Source organism: Triturus cristatus, chromosome 2_2 (genome assembly GCF_964204655.1).
Source record: "Triturus cristatus chromosome 2_2, aTriCri1.1, whole genome shotgun sequence".
Taxonomy (NCBI): Eukaryota; Metazoa; Chordata; class Amphibia; order Caudata; family Salamandridae; genus Triturus; species Triturus cristatus.
This window is the reverse complement of record NC_140582.1, coordinates 1,251,691,006-1,251,708,403: the sequence shown is the minus strand read 5'-3', so window position 1 is coordinate 1,251,708,403 and position 17,398 is coordinate 1,251,691,006. Positions and strand designations below refer to the sequence as shown.

General features: G+C 47.2%; 1 protein-coding gene across 7 annotated transcripts in view; it reads left to right on the top strand.

The window, feature by feature from the left end:
* The window catches only part of LOXL3 (lysyl oxidase like 3), a 584,553-nt gene extending 568,580 nt beyond the window's left edge, over positions 1-15,973 (top strand). For all 7 annotated transcript variants that reach the window (XM_085642975.1, XM_085642974.1, XM_085642976.1 and 4 more), the window contains 2 exons: positions 4,818-4,929; positions 12,320-15,973. In XM_085642975.1, coding sequence (XP_085499101.1) covers positions 4,818-4,929; positions 12,320-12,393 — 186 coding nt within the window. In that variant the 3' untranslated portion in view covers positions 12,394-15,973. The remainder of the gene's footprint in view (positions 1-4,817; positions 4,930-12,319) is intronic.
* The last annotated feature ends 1,425 nt before the right edge of the window (positions 15,974-17,398 follow it).

The following is a 17,398-nucleotide window of genomic DNA, read 5'->3' as shown; positions in this document are numbered from 1 at the left end:
TGGTAATTAAAATAAGCCAATCCCTAGTACACTTCGATGCGATGAGCGGCCAATCTTGTCTGAAGGAGGCATCCTCCAGAAAGATCAGTGGCTCATTGGTGGCTAGCAGTCCACGTGGTGCGGCATTTGCCCTGAGGTACCGTGTTAGAATGGCTGTGCCTGCAGGAAAAAGGTTCTGCTGTTGATCGCGGGGAGGCGAGGGTGACATTGTTGTTGCATTTTGCGGGGTAGGAGGCTAGACGCGCGGTGCATGTGTACCTGGGAATGGGAGGGGTCCAGGAGTCCGAGCGCTGGGTGCAGTCCAGTCGCAGACAAGTGCAGACGGGCTTGCTTTGCCCTCCATTAAGTAGGTTACCCAGGTGGGGGGCAAGGGTCTGGGTGGGGTCACTGGGAGGCTGGAATCGCCCATAGGAGCGGCGGAGCGATTAAAGATGAGCCTGGCCGCAATACCAAACACAAGGTGAAGGTAATTAAACCTCTTGTCACTTTAACAGACCAGGGGCAATTTCATTATGCACCTGGGGCCTTAGGATGATGGGCTGCGCTATCACAGCACAGAGCTGAGTGCCTGTTTTATTCACCTGGGGCCATAGGATGAGGGGCTGTGCTATCAAGGCGCAGAACCAAGTTCCTGTTTTTAGGTCTCGCTGGAGCCAGCGCTTTAGCGCTGCTCTCGCGAGAGCTTTTGTAAAAGGGGGATCTGGAAGTGCAAACTAGTGCTTTTCAGGCCTCCAAATACAGTGCATGTGCGCCGGGCGCGCGCACCATTTGGCAGCCTGAAAGCACTAGTTTGCACCTTCAAATCCCCCCCCCCCCTTTACAAAAGCTCATTTTGCGTCCGCTTTGATGAGAACATCAAAGGGGCCGTGAAATTGCTCACCATTTGCCACCCCCTCCCTCCCTTATCCCACTTCCCTCACAATGGCGACAGCTTGTTTAATCTCTACGTCTTGTCCCCCAACGTTTTTCTCTCGGACTATGGCTCCCTTTTGCTTGCTCTCTTCAGCGCTCTTTTTTTTTCTTGCTTTCTCTTTCCTAAAATCTCAATCACACAATCCTTTTAGTAGCGGGCAAAGCAACACAACCATTCTCATAATAAACACAGCAGGACATGGTTTTAAGAAAATGTCAAAGGTGAATTAAGGGTAGGAAAAATAGCGAAAGCGTTTATTTGTGAAGTATGCATAATTTATATTTAAAAAATACACGTATTAAGTGGAACACACTTCCCCAGTTGTCTGCCATACACATAAACCAGAAAGCCGTATAAACCTGGTGCTACTAGCGTTTGGACACCTGCAAGGACTTAGGAACTTTATACATCGATGAATAATTAAATGGCGCATGACCACATTTGAAGATTATAAAATGCTGACGGCAGCCCAAAGCGAAGAGTCGATTAGGAGTGGACTTCGTGACTGACGAGGTTGTAAAATAATTAAGTAGGACAAACTATGGCTGCAGCCCATCTCTCAGTGGAATAAAACCGGAAATGTTGAATGGTTTCACCCAGTGCCATGGTCACAGACAAATTGCTCCTCTTTCTAAGTTTCCAAGAGATTCTATGATTGTCAATCCTGAGTCCGACACAAACAGACTATTTTGTCTGGGTTTTACCTACTTGCAAATTCAACCAGGCATTACTACGAGAAAAATGCGGGGGAAACAGCTTGGATCGTAGCGGTGGAAAACATGGGATAAAACCAAACCTGCATACCATAAAACCAAACCTGCATCCTATTTCTCATCCTGACCTATGAAACTCAGAAGTATGAGGTAAAACCACGTGCGCCGAAAAACTGAGGGGCATATTATCAAGCACGGTGTTAACATTATCGCCGCTTTAGCGGCAGACCTGCCGCTAAAGCGGCGATAAAGGGCTTGATAATATGCCGCAGAGAATTCCAATAGAAGCCCATGTTGACACCAGAACATGGGCTTCTATGGGAATTCTCAAGGGCGTATTATCAAGCCCATTATCGCCGCTTTAGCGGCAGTTTTCTGCCGCTAAAACGGCGATAATTTTAACGCCGTTTCTTAATAATATGCCCCTAAGAGAATTAATAGGAGACCTCCAAACAAGACCACCGCCTTACTCACATGTTATATGCAGGTGACCTAAGTTTGTTGGCTATGACCCCTGCAAGCCTACAACGGCTCCTAGACGCCCTCTCAATCTTCACTGAGTGGCACAAACTAGAAAATATTTTTAAAAAAACCAAAGTGGTGAAGTTCAGCAAGAAAACTAAAAGACCTGGTGCCTAGAAGGTAAGAAGGGATCAAATAACCAGTCGAACCAAAATACAAATACTTCTGGATATCTTTCGACAAAAGAGGTACTTTCTCTGCACAACATGGATAAAATGAAATCCAAAAAGCTACCTCCCTAACTTTTGGCTGTAACACCCTGTCGAAATCCTTACAAGAATAAATGTTGGAGCCTCTCCTCAAGGCCATAGCAGGAAAGCTACTCTCATCTATCTTTTATAGCTACGAACTATTGGTAGGAACAAAGGTGGCAACGCTGCTCGGCCTGCTTATTGCTAAACATATCGGGCTGTATACAAATCGCCAAACTATACATTGCAGGCCCAACTACGCCTAGAGCTAGGCTTGAAAAATGAATCAATTGCCATAATCTGCTCTTTCTTAACATGCATTTGCAATGCAATAGAGAGAGAGGATGTGTGCGCGAGGAGGGGGGGTGGGGGCGGCACCATGTGGTGAATCTCTGGGAGCAATGTGCCTGTGGCGATAGCGTGCGAAAGACTGTGCGCTGCAGGAGGGGCAGCCAGAGGCGCGAATCTGTTTGATGTGTAGACGAGGGGTGTATGGCGTGTGAGGTGAGAGCTTGTGCTAGGCATAGGAACAACGTTTTTGTGTGTGGGTGAGCATGCGCGCTGAGCTGCAGAGTGGCCCCATGATAACTTGAGCCAGTTCTGGATGTTTAGACAACTGCATGTTGTATTCCTGGAGTTGTAGTTCCTTTTTAAATATTTTAAGTACGTGTTCTAAAATCCAAACATACAGAGTGCTGCGAGATTTAAAAAAAGCATTGACGACAGCATTCTGCTTTTAATGTGATAATGTATACAAATATAGGCATGCAAAACTGCAATTTGCACGCATTGCAAGAACAAATGTTTGGCACATTAAAGCCCCACCTTTTGGGTTTACCAACACTGGGGGATGAAGTAGAACAAGCATTTGCAATGCAGTAGGTCTCGCATTTACGCGAGTTTAAGATATTGGCATTGTAAATGACAAAGCCTTTTATTTATGTTTTAAAGCACAACACATACATTGTTATTTACAATGCCAATAGCTCAAACTCACGTAATTGCGAGACCTATTGTATTGCAAATGCTTGTTTGTGCTTGTGGTGAATCCTGGTGGGCTGCACTGGCACAGAGATGATTGACTGCTTTTTGCACCTGGGGATCATATCATGATAGGCTTCTCTGGTGCAGCACAGAGCTGAGCACTTGTTTTATGCATTTGAGGTTGTATCACGAGTCAAGTGCCTGTTTTATGCACCTGGGGCCATAGAATGATGAGCTGCACTGTCACAGTGCAGACCTGAGTGTCTGTTTTTTGCACCTGGGGCCATAGGATGATGGGCTGCGCTGGCACAGCGCGGAGCCGAGTGGCTGTTCTTTGCACCCGGGGTCAAAGAATGATGGGCTGCGCTGCCACAGTGCAGAGCCGAGTGCCTGTTTTATGCACCCGGGGACAAAGAATGATGGGCTGCGCTGACACAGTGCAGAGCCGAGTGCCTGTTTTATTCACCTGGGGCCATAGCATGATGGTTTGCGCTATCAGAACACAGAGCTGAATGCTTGTTTTATACACCTGTGGCCACAGGATGATGGGTTGCGCTGGCACAGCACAGAGCCAAGTGACTGTTTTATGCACCTGGGGCCTTAGGATGATGGGCTGTGCTATCACAGCACAGAGCTGAGTGCCTGTTTTATACACCTGGGGCCATAGGATGATGGGCTGTGCTAGCACAGTGCAGAGCCGAATGCCTGTTTTATGCAACTGCGGCCATAGGATGATGGGCTGCGCTAACACAGAGCGTAGCCGAGTGTCTGTGTTATGCACCTTAGACCATAGGATGATGGGCTGCGCTGGCACAGCACAGAGCCGAGTGCCTGTTTTATGCATCTGTGGCCACAGGATGGGCTGCGCTAACACAGAGCGTAGCCGAGTGTCTGTGTTATGCACCTTAGACCATAGGATGATGGGCTGCGCTATCACAGCACAGAGCAGAGTGCCTGTTTTATTCACCTGGGGCCATAGGTTGATGGGCTGTGCTAGAATAGTGCGGAGCCGTGTGCCTGTTTGATGCACCTGGGGCCAAAGAATGATGGTCTGCGCTGACAGGGTGGAGAGCCAAGTGCCTCTTTTATGCTCCTGGGGCCACAGGATGATGGATTGCGCTATCACAGTGCAGAGCCGAGTGCCTGTTTGATGCACTTGGGGCCACAGTATGATATAGCCGAGTGTCTATTTTATGCATCTGCAGTGTGTAAAGTGAAGTCATTCAGCCCAGTATTCCTCACAGTTACTGTTCTATTTTCAGACAACACAAGGGAAACAGAAAGTTGCAAACCTTGCTCACTGTTGCCGATGTGTAATATCTGAAAATAAAGCACTACTATCAGGTTAAACGCCCTGCAGACACATAAAAACGGATTCTTGGGTCTGCGCTGCGCCAGAAAAGCCCACTGTGCAGCGGCCCCTGGATTCACGTGTGAATGACACCCCAATTTTTGATGCTCGCCTTCACAAACCCTCCTTCTTCTGGTCCACAGGTTGTCATCAACCCCAACTTTGAGGTGGCCGAGAGCGACTTTACCAACAACGCCATGAAGTGCAACTGCAAATACGACGGGCACCGCATCTGGGTGCACAACTGCCACATAGGTAACTGGACGAGGGGGGTGGGGACTTCTGGGCAGGGTGAGAGGTCAAGCGATGACCCTGATGCATCACTGATTAGTACATCTGTATAGTACACTTTACGCTGCAATCCTGTATATTGTGAAGTTCTAAAGCTGGGAATGGCCATGAGAGAGGAAGACTTAGAGAATCATTGAGTTTTTAGGGTCTTTCAGTAGCCCTGGTGGGAACAGAGAAGCCTAGTGGTGTCTGGAAAGTCTCCACAGATGTATTCCAAGGAGGGAGAAACGTTCACTCCTGGTCCAGTTGACGTACTCAAGGGAACAGGGATGCCTTTATCAAAAGACCCGAGGGATGTAAATAACTGTGGAGGCATTAATTATCCATACGATGCGGGCCCATATAAAACTAGGATTCTAGCCTCAAGCACAGGCATTTCGGTAGGGTTTGGTCTTCTGTCTCTGACCATTGAAGGTTCTCCGGGGCTTGGCACACTCGAAGAGCTCTCAGTACTAGAAGATCTGCGTGTGAGTCCCACCACTACAAGACATGAAACTGCAGTGCCAGGCATGTGTCCCAGCAGTACACAACAAACATGCCTTTGCACAACACCCTTATAATGCACCTGCAGAGGCGAATGTCTCAGTCCTGCCGGTCAGAAGTTGAGGTGCATTGGCAGAGCTGTTGATTGTACTGAACTTGAGTGGCAACTGATGTGACATGTCAGGACAAAGGTACAGTACAGGCGTAGCGATGAGTTGAAAAGTTAGGACTGAGGTGCAGAACATGAGTAGCAATAAGAGGGACAAAAAATTTACTTACCTTTCGGTAACACTCTGTAGGGCGGATACTTTATTTACCCACGGAGTCCTCCCCGTGTGAATACCCTGCAGGTGCCAGACTGGACCTGGAGATTGTTTTCAGCATTGCTCCTGCGCACCAGTAGGTGGCGTCGTGCAGCTCCACATCAACTCCGCCCACCCCGGAAGCACCGCCGGAGCCACATATAAGCACCGCCCCTGCGCACGGATTTCAGTTTCTTTCTTGACCCTGTCCACGCGCTCAGATGCTGATCTCAACAAACAATCAGATGTGAGGGTGCAGATTTAGAGGCTAAAAGAGTCCACTCCACAGAACTAGGAGGCGGAGAGGAATCTGCAGTTAGAGTATCCACCAGAAAGAGCGTTACCCAAGGTCAGTGCATTGTTCTTCAGATCGTTATTACTAACGGCAGATTCCTCTGCTTGTGAATAGATACCAAAGCCATTCATTCTAAGGTGGTGCGTCTGTGGAACGGCTCAAACAAAAAAGGCCAGCAGAACGGAGCGGTCAAAGTGCCCCATCCTCCGAACCTGGCTGTCAAGGCAGTAGTGCTTCGTGAATGTGTGCACTGATACACACACTGACACCAGACAAATGTCCAGAACAGGCACTCTACATGAGCACACATTGGAATTCATCTTGGCTCTGGGTGAACGAGCCCTCGGACCCTCCAGGGGCCGCTTCTTAGCCAACACGTAGCAGATCTTGATACAGAGGACTATCCACCTTGATTTGGCCCTTTTCTGCACTCGCCTTAGCCTTCTTTGCCCCAGCGACCCCCACAAAGAGCTGATCATCTGCTCGATGACCCTCGGTACGATGACCCTCAGTGTAAAGTGTAAGGGTCTTTTGGTTCCAGACAATGAAGGTTTACCCTCCTCTTTGGACGGGTAAAGTCGAGATAAAAATGCCAAATGGATGAGGGATTGTTCGACATGAAAAAGCATCACAATCTTCTGTCGAAATCTCGTGTTAGTCTGTAACTCGTCCAGAAAGAAGGAGGTGTATGGTGGATGAACGGACAAGCTTGTAGATCACTCACGTGACGAGCTGCAGTTTCTGTTACAAGAAGAACTGTTCTGAGAGTCAAAAGGGACAAAGCCCAGCTTTGCATCCGCTAAAAGAGGCGCATACAAGAGCCATGGAATCCAAATGAAGGTCCCACTGTGGCATTACAAAAGGTTTGGGTGGGAAAACATGAACCAGACCTTTAGGTAAAGACATCACAACAGGTGATTTTATCTGTAAGCATGAAAAGCTGAAAGGGCCAACAAATACCCTTTAAGGATGCCCATGGCAAGTACCTGCTGGGCTACAGACAGCACAAAAGCAGAGCATCGGGCAATTCTTCGAGTAATGGGCCCATATGGTAAGAATTACAGCAGGGCACAAACTTATCCCACCGCTCAGTCTAAACAGATTTTGTAGATGTACGCCTGGTGGCTAGAATGACACCAACTACTTCAGGAGGGAGGTCGAAGGCAGTCAACTGCTGCTTCTAAATCCCCAAGCATGGAGGTGTAGATTGCTTGGCCCCAATGCGGGACCCATGCAGCCTATGTTCTTCCTGAAGTGGCAACCTGATCAGAAGACAGATGTACATGGCCCAGAATTCTGGGTACCACACTCTCCTGGACCAATACTGAGCCACTAGTATGACTTGGGTCCGATCATTCCTGATTTTTTTTCAGAACTCTGGGCCGGTGAGACAGAGGAGGGAAGGCATACAGGAATCCCGTGCTCCATTCTAGGTGGAAGGCGTCTCCAGAACGTACCTTTCCCGGAACTTGGCATTTCGGGCTGGACTGTTCCCATGATTAGCAGGGTCAAGACTGATTTGCATTTGGCTGGGTCCAAACTGGGGTGGCGTACTGAGCAAAAGAATGATGGATTTAGCCCAGATCTCTTGACTGAGGTAGAATGTTTGAATCATTCAGCATTCCGTCCATCATTTGTTGTCGCAGCACTTCTCTGGAACTCAAGCATGCAAAAGAGTTTACACTGAGCATTCTTGGTGATGGCGAAGAGATTGAGCCAGGGTCTCCCAATTGCTGGGAGACACCCTGAGTCTCGCCGAGTGTAGCTGCCATTCGTAATCCTCTAGGTGTCGCTGACTGAATTTGTCTGCCTTGGCATTTCTAGATCCCATCAGGTGGTTCACAGCCAGAGAGATTCCCAGCTGACCAGTTCCAAAGATGCAAGGCCTCCTGGCAGAGGACCCAGGACCCCACTCTGCCCTGCTTGTTGCAGTATCACATGGCAGTGGTGTTGTCCGTGGGCACATGGACGAGCTTCAGTATTAAGGATAGTAGGAAAGCCTTCAGCACTGATCGAATGGCCCGCATCTCCAACAGATTGATGTGGAGGCAGAGCTCTGCCGAAGACCAGAATCTGCTGATCTCCACCTCTCCCTGATGACTCCCCAAACCAACATATACCCCTAGGGTTGACAATGCTGCACTCTACAAATGCTGATTGATTGATGGAGCAGTGATGCGCCTGTCACGACTATCATCTCTGGGTGGGGTAGCGAGAGGGGTCTGCCAGTGGTCCAATTGTGGTCGAGCAGCCACCACTGCAGGTCTTTTATACTCTCCTCCAAAACATGGATGGAATCTGCCAGGTTCCCGCGATGCTGATTCCACTGAGACTTCAGATAGCAGTGCCGAGCCCACGTGTCCCATGTGGTGTAGTCCGCCAGCAGGATAAAGGTGGAAAAGAGGCCAAGAAGCCTCAGAGCCTCTTTCACTGACACCCAGGGCTAGGGCGGAATCATTGGGATCATCGCCCAAATGTCCTGGACTCGTTGATTCGGAAGAAGGCTTGAAATTGCACCATATCTAGAATGGCTCCAATGAACGGAACCCTTTGTGAAAGAGTCATCTATGACTCAGCAAGTGGATTGAGAACTCCAAACGAGGTTCACAGTCATCTGCAAGTGATCTACCACTGACTGCCTTCAACAACCAGTCATTGAGGTAGGGGGAAACTGCCATCCCCAGTCTCCGAAGCTTTGCTGCGACCACAGCTGTCACTTTCATGAACACCACAGGAACATTGGCTAAGCCAAAGGTAAGTATGGAAAACTGAAAATGCTTCTGACCCACCTTGAACTAAGGTAACGCCTGCGGGACTGCAATGTGAAAAATAGGCATCCTCCAGATCCAGTGCTCCCCTCCAGTCTTCAGGACTCAGGGCAGATCCAACCTGGGCCCTTGTGAGCATCTGAAATTTGCTCTTTTCCAAGAAGAAAGTGAGCGGGTGAAGATCTAATCCAGGACAAAGGCCTCTGCCCTTATTTGGCACCAAGAAGTAATTGGAGTACCATCTGATCACCAGACCCTCCTTATGGTTCCTTTATCCAAAGGAGCCTGGACCTTCTGTCGCAAAATAGACAAATGGTCCCCTGAAAGCTGATTGGATGCCGCCAACCTCCAACCCCATCCATCCTCTTCAATTTCCGAGCCGGCAGGAGCGTAGTTGAAGTATCGGGATTGACTCTGCTAGTGGAGGCTTTTCCCGCAAGGCTCGTTGATGTCGAGCGCTGCACAAGGAAGGCAGGATCACCAGGGGCTGGCTTATGCTGATGTGCCACTTGTCTATTCACTGGTGGCACGAACAGAGGTTTGCATGGGTGGCTCTAAGGGTGTCAGTCAGCGCCTCATTAAAAGGTGACAGAGGTTCTGTGACAAAGTATCCAGCTTGTAGGACCTCTGTGAGCATGTTAGTTTTCGCTTCGACAGACAGTACGTACAGAACCAGGACTTTGGGCGCCCTTCTAATAACTGTGACGAAGGAACAAACTTCCACAGCAGGACAGGGGGGAGACACCCAGCCCTGTGTCAGGGGACACGCCTGGACCACTGGCCTCCTCTTACTCCACATAGAAAGTTTCCTCATCTTGTTGTGGGGAAAAATCCCTCCAGCATCGCTGTCATCACCATCATCAACAAATGCAGGTTGGCTCTGATCAGACTCTGTCCCAAAGAGCTGCGATTGTACTGAAGGGCGGCCTCATGTGAAAGGCATTGCCTTGTCTGAATCAGAAGAACCAGGGGCCAGGCACGATGGAGCTGAAGCCGCATGCAGCTCCGTTCAAGGTCAGGACTGATGCGGCTTGGTATCAAAGAGAACTATTGACGCGAGGTCATCTGCCAGCATTGGCAGCATTGGGCATGGGATTGGCTCCAGAGTCGCAGCTGCACCCACAATGGGCACAGAAGGTATAGTCGGCACTGAGGGTGGGCGTGCCGGTGGCATCCCGGCTGGAGGCCTCCATGCATCTGTGGAGCACAAAGGAGCACCAAAGGGGCACAGTAAGGTGAGAACGATGCGAAGCCTGGCATCCTTAAACACCTCAGGGGCATGTTATCAAGACAGGTGATAACATTATCGCCGCTTTAGCTTTAGATGTGAAGGACGTCTAACCTGAGCTTCAATTGGAACTCCATAGAGCATATTGTCAAGCCCATTATCGCAGTTGTAGCGGCCGTTTTCTGCCGCTAAAGCGGCGATAATTTTATCGTCTGTCTTGAAAATATGCCCCTCAGTTTTTAGTGCTGTTGCTGATGGACCCAGAAGCTCAGGTTGCATCGTAATAAGCTGCAGAATTCGCTCCTCAGCAGGGGACCGGGAACTTGGCAGTGATGTCCTTGCAAGTTCTCAGAAGAGTGGAGATGCTGAGAGGAGGCCTGCTTGAACTTTTTATATTTCTCCTGCGGTTTACACTCACCCAGAATTTCGGAGTGCAACGATGACCTGTCGCAGGTGGTCAGGACTGAGGTACAGAACAGGAGTAGCAATGAGAGCGACAGGTCAGGACTGCGGTCCAGAGCTCAATGAGGGATACAGGCAGTGGTGTATAGTTACCATGTGGTAGAAATCAGCACCAATCAACAGGTGTTATATATGAGTGCTGATCAGGAATTTGGTGCATTGGCAGGGCTGTGCATGTATGTTCATGGTATGTCAGGTATACGGTGCATTGGCAGAGCAGTGCACGTATGTTCATGGTAAATGTCAGGGATGAAGTACATTGGCAGAGCAGTGCATGTTTCCTAATGGTACATGTCAATGCTAAGGTGAACTGGCAGTGCTGTGGATGTATGTTCATGGTACATATCAGGGATAATGTGCACTGGCAGAGCTGTGCATGTATATTCATGGTATGTCAGGGATAATGTGCACTGGCAGAGCTGTGCATGTACATTCATGGTATGTCAGGGATAATGTGCACTGGCAGACCTGTGCGTGTACATTCATGGTATGTCAGGGATAATGTGCACTGGCAGAGCTGTGCATTTATGTTCATGGTATCTCAGGGATAATGTGCACTGGCAGAGATGTGCATGTATGTTCATGGTATGTCAGGGATAATGTGCACTGGCAGAGCTGTGCATGTATGTTCATGGTATGTCAGATATAATGTGTACTGGCAGACCTGTGCGTGTACATTCATGGTATGTCAGGGATAATGTGCACTGGCAGAGCTGTGCATGTATGTTCATGGTACATGTCAGGGCTGAGGTGCACTAGCAGAGCTGTACATGTATGTTCATGGTATGTCAGGGCTAAGGTGCCCTGTCAGAGCTGTGCCTGTATGTTCATAGTATGTCGGGGATAAGGTGCACTGGCAGAGCTGGGCATGTATGTTCATGGTATGTCGGGTATACGGTGCATTGGCAGAGCAGTGCATGTATGTTCATGGTACATGTCAGGGATGAAGTACATTGGCAGAGCAGTGCATGTTTCCTAATGGTACATGTCAATGCTGAGGTGCCCTGGTAGAGCTGTGCCTGTATGTTCATGGTATGTCAGGGATAAGGTGCACTGGCAGAGCTGGGCATGTATGTTCATGGTATGTCAGGTATACGGTGCATTAGCAGAGCAGTGCATGTATGTTCATGGTAAATGTCAGTGATGAAGTACATTGGCAGAGCAGTGCATGTATATTCATGGTAAATGTCAGGGATGAAGTACATTGGCAGAGCAGTGCATGTTTCCTAATGGTACATGTCAATACTGAGGTGAACTGGCAGCGCTGTGGATGTATGTTCATGGTACATATCAGGGCTAATGTGCATTGGCAGAGCTGTACATGTATGATGGTACATATCAGGGCTAAGGTGCGTTGGCAGAGCTGTACATGTATGATGGCACATGTCAGGGTTAAAGTGCATTGACAGAGCTGTACATATATGATGGTACATGTCAGGGCTGAGGTGCACTTGCAGAGCTGTTCATTTCTCCTCATGGTATGTCAGGGATAAGGTGCACTGGTAGAGCTGTGTAAGTATGTTCATGGTACATGTCAGGGATGAGGTGCATTCGAAAAGCTGTGCATGTATGCTCATGGTACATGTCAGGGCTAAGGTGGAGTAGCAAAGCAGTTCATTTATCCTCATGGTACATGTCAGCGCTGATGTACATTGGCAGAGCTGTACATGTATTTTCATGATACATGTCAGGGCGGAGGTGCATTGGCAGGCATTTGGTTGATAAGGTAAAGTAGGGAGTGAGCTCAGGTAAAGCTTGGTGGGGCACAACCTAAAGTGGCCACTACTTGATTCTTCTTTTCACTTTGCTTTCACAGGTGACGCTTTCAGCGAAGAAGCAAACAAGCGATTCGAACAGTACCCAGGCCAGCTCAATAACCAGATTGTATAACAACATTGTCTATGTTCATCTACAACGTTTAACCCTGACCTCCCTTACTCTTGGCTTGAGTTCTGATCCAGAACACATCCTCCTGCCCACATCATACTCCTTTCTCAGGCTCCTTCCCAGGCACTAAAGATTGGCCTGATCCAGCAGCCTTCAGCCATCTACAGGCCAACGCACGACACATCAATAGTCAGTGGCGGCTACTCACCAAGAGGCGAAAGTGTGGAGCACGTGGAGTGGGTGGAAGCGTTTCTAGGTTCTGCTGCTTGACCCCGTGCTCCACCCCAGGTACCAGAGTCCTGGTCCTCAGGGAGACTCTTGCACTGCACAAAAGCCCATGTTCCATTGCGCTTCCTGACACTAGCGCCTACACTCTGCTTTCTATCCTGACAAGTGATACCTGCTCCATTGCTTGTCATTTAATTTGATCTGTGATCTAGATCTTATCATATTCCTTGGGGTTCTACTAACATGTAGTCTCAACCGTCAGCTGCGCTATTCTATCTCCAGAGCTTTACAGTTTTGCTCCAACCATCTCTTGCTTGAACCAACTCAGTCCATGTTCCATCCCCAAGCTTCCTAACCTAGTCACCGTTCCATCTCTAGTGCAATCCACCAAAGCCAAGGTATGCTTCATCAAGATCACATCTCTATCCCTAATCATGATCACACAGGTCCATGCTCTATCTCTAATCACAATAACATGAAACCATGCTCTATCTCTAATCGTGATATCACAGATCCATGCTCTACCTCTTATCATGATATCACAAGTCCATGCTCTATCTATAATCGTGATATCACAGATCCATGCTCTACCTCTTATCATGATATCACAAGTCCATGGTCTATCTGTAATCGTGATATCACAAGTCCATGCTCTACCTCTTACCGTGATATCACAAGTCTATGCTCTATCTCTAATCATTATCACATGATCACATGCTCTATTGATAATCATGATCACATGATCCCATGCTCTATCTCTAATCATGATCACATGATCCCATGCTCTATCTCTAATCATCATCACATGAACCCATTCTCTGTCTCTTATTATATCACAAGTCCATGCTCTATCTCTAATCATGATCACATGGACCCATGCTCTCTCTCTAATCATGATATCACAAAGCCATACTCTATCTCTAGTCATGATCAGTCTATCTTGAGACATGCTCTATCTCTAATCATTATCACATGGACCCATGCTCTCTCTCTAATCATGATATCACAAAGCCATACTCTGTCTCCAATCGTGATGTCCCAAGTCCATGCTCTATCTGTTATCGTGATCACATCCCCAAATTCTATCCACAATCTTGATTACACAAGTCCATGCTCTATCTCGAATCATGATCACATTAACCCATATTCTCTCTCTCTAATAGTGATCACAGGAAACCATGCTCTGTCTCTAATCATTATTGCACTATTTCATGATCTGTCTTTAATTGTGATCACATGAATCCATTCTCGCCCTCTAACTGTGGCCACATAAGTCCATGCTCCAGTCACGATCACCTGGGCCTATGTTCTATCTAATTACGATCGTATGAAATCCTGATCTATCTCTAATCGCGATAATACAGATCCATGCTCTATCTCTAATTATGATCACATGGTCCCATGCTGTATCGCTAATCACGATCACATGGGCCCATGCCCTATCTCTGATCATGATCACATGAACCCATGCTTTATCTCTAATCATGATCACATGGTCCCATGCTGTATCGCTAATCACGATCACATGAACCCATGCTCTATCTCTGATCATGATCACATGAACCCATGCTTTATCTCTAATCATGATCACACAAACTCATGCGCTAGCTCTAATCACAAGCACATGGACCCATACTCTATCTCTAATCACACGAACCCATGCTCTGTCTGTAATCATGATCACATGGACCCATGCTCTATCACTAATCACGATCATGCAAACCCACGATCTATCTCTAATTATGATCTCATAAATCCATGCTCTATCCCTAATCACGATCACATAGACCCATACTCTATCTCTAGTCATGATCAGTCTATCTCGAGACATGCTCTATCTCTAATCATGATCACACGAATCCATGCGCTACCTCTAATCACAAGCACATGGACCCAGACTCTATCTCTAATCATGATCACTTGAACTCATGCTCTATCTCTAATCATGATGATATGAATCCATGCTCAATCTCTAATCAACATCACATGGACCCATGCTCTACCTCTAATCATGATCACGTGAAAAGAAGTTCTGTCTCTAATCATGATCACCTTAACCTATGCTCTATCTCTAATCAAAATATCATGGACCCATGCTCTATCGCTAATCACGATCACATAGACCCATACTCTATCTCTAGTCATGATCACATGGACACATGCTCTATCTCTAATCATGATCACACGAACCCATGCTTTATCTCTAATCATGATCACATTAACCTATGCTCCATCTCTAATCACGATCACATGAGCCAATGCTCTATCTCTAATCACGATCATACAAACCCACGCTCTATCTCTAATTATGATCTCATAAATCCATGCTCGATCCCTAATCACGATCACATGAATCCATGCTCTATCTGTAATCACATTTACATGGGCTCATGCTCTATCTTAATCACAATTACATGAACCCATGCTCAATTTTTTGATCACATAAGTCCATGCTCTAATCCCAATCACATGTACCCTTGCTCTATCTCTAACCAAGGCTACCTAAGTCCATTCTCCACTTTGAGTCATGGACTCCTCAGATTATGTGTTTATCGTTTTCTTTCCCAAGCCACGGATAGCAAAAGTCAGAGCTGGTAAAAAAATCCTTTTCAGAAGATCGAGATCTCTAAAGACACTTAACGCTAAGTGAATGCTAGACTAAGAAAGCAGAGTGATGAGGGCTTGATCATCGTTGAAGTGAACGCACGTACAGTGCACTCAAGCATGCAGTCACTCCTGGGATGGAACACAGCCTTAATGCGCCTAAACCACACAAAATACCTTGTTCATGCTGTGGCCAAGGTCCACTCAAATATCTCAAGATAACGCTGCTCCCTTCTTGACTCCCTTTTCATGGTGCTATATGTAAAGGTTTTGGCTCACTGAGCCACGTAAGAGGAAGGCATCAAACCGACCTCCTCTTGCCTCAAATTGCAACCACCGTGGAGAGAAAGAGGCTTCTCAGCTCCAATGGGACAATGGTGGAAGAAGACTGAGAGCGTTCATCATTCAACCTGGAGGGAATCTGCTTAACCTCCTCCAAAGTGTCTTTGAAAGATTTGTCGGAGTGCTGCCCAGATTTCCATCCTCTACTGGATTCCTGCCCTTATACCAAACAATTTGCATGATGCTTTGCTGAGAGGGAGGGAGCCTGCATCCACGGATCGATTGGACAACCCGGCAAAGGAATCCGCTGTACACTCGTAGAACAAGCACAGAGCGGACTTTCTGTCCATGAAACTCTCCGCCGCGTGGCTGTCACCAGGGTATTTTAGAACTTATTTCACAATTTGAATGTGGTTTCAATGAAAATGTCAATGTTTATATTTTTGTCACAATAAAGTGTTCAATTCTGGTGATGGTTTGGTTACTCCAGGAGCCATGATTCATCATAGACTTTTGTTGAAGTGATACGTTTGTTGTTGCATTAGGATAATTTTAGATTTAATGCTAAGAGGAGTCACCTCGCACCTCTCCACCAGATAGTGGAAGCGAAAATGTAGGAGACCTGAATGCTCAGCAGCTTAGTCATACCTAATAAGGGTTGTTTTAGGGTCTCCACCCTGGAACAAACAGGGAATACTGGTCCTTGGAATGATCTGCAAAGGTCCTGACTTGTCAAACCTAAGGGTAGGGGATACTGTAAAGGGAGGACACTTGGAAGACACCTCCTAAGGATCTCCTCCTCAACCAACATCTCAACAAGCCGGACATCAATCGCCCCCCCAGACATGACCTCAATACCTAGCTCTCTTAGTACACCTTCCCTGTTATTTTTACTCCATTGTGCTCCACTTGTGAATTATCTTGATTCTATTCAGGTGTTCTGGTTGCATGCATTATCCGTTGAACATGTACTAATGAAAAGCGCTCCGATACCCTCGGGTCTTGTCAGCACTATATAAAACGCTTAAATAAAATAAAAACAACTTCAAGGGCCACTAAACTATGCACCACATCCTGTCACTTGGCAACCAAAACATCCTCCAGAACCAGCAGCCATAAAGGACATATATTGTCAGGCGGTAGATCTGTGGCAGAATGAATCCTTGTCATCACGCTGGTAATGCTAAGGACATTAAAGACAGTGCATGAGTCGCGTCACATCAGTAGCCCGTCAACATCAGCGAGGTTATTTTACCTTCAGCCAGCGAGTGGAGTGGCCTTAAGCACTACCTCCAAACGCATTGTCAGATCCTTTCACTGCTCGTCCAATGAGGGAGTCTTGAGAAGATCTCTTGTTTTTTATCTTATTAAACCTTTCATTTGAGATTTTGACACTGAAGCTTGCAATGCGAAAGTTTGTGATTAGAGAACATCAAAAAATATGTGCTGACTGTGAGGAACATGAGAACGACTCCAATGATAACTTGCACCCTGGTTTCACTCCACACGTGGCCGAGCTCCACCTGGAAGCTACAGTAGATACTGAACAAGACATGGCAGACTGGAGCTACTGGGCTCAACCCTGGTGGATCGCTTCCCATTTTAGTGAAGTTAAGCAGTCAACGCCTACTCAGGAAGGTATGTGAGAGGGGCTAGAACACTGAACTCAATGGTCAACCAGCATACACAATAATGACAACCTCCAGCCCAGGGCTTTTAAATGTAAAGTATTCGCACAGTTGTACTAAAAAAACTACATAAGCCCATTAATTCTGCAAATCAGTGTCATTGAGTATGATTCATCTTCTAAGCGCTACATCCTCCCCAAAGACATGATCATTAATGCAAACCCCATTTAGGGCTGGACATTAAGTTAGCCCTTTAGAAAAAAAAT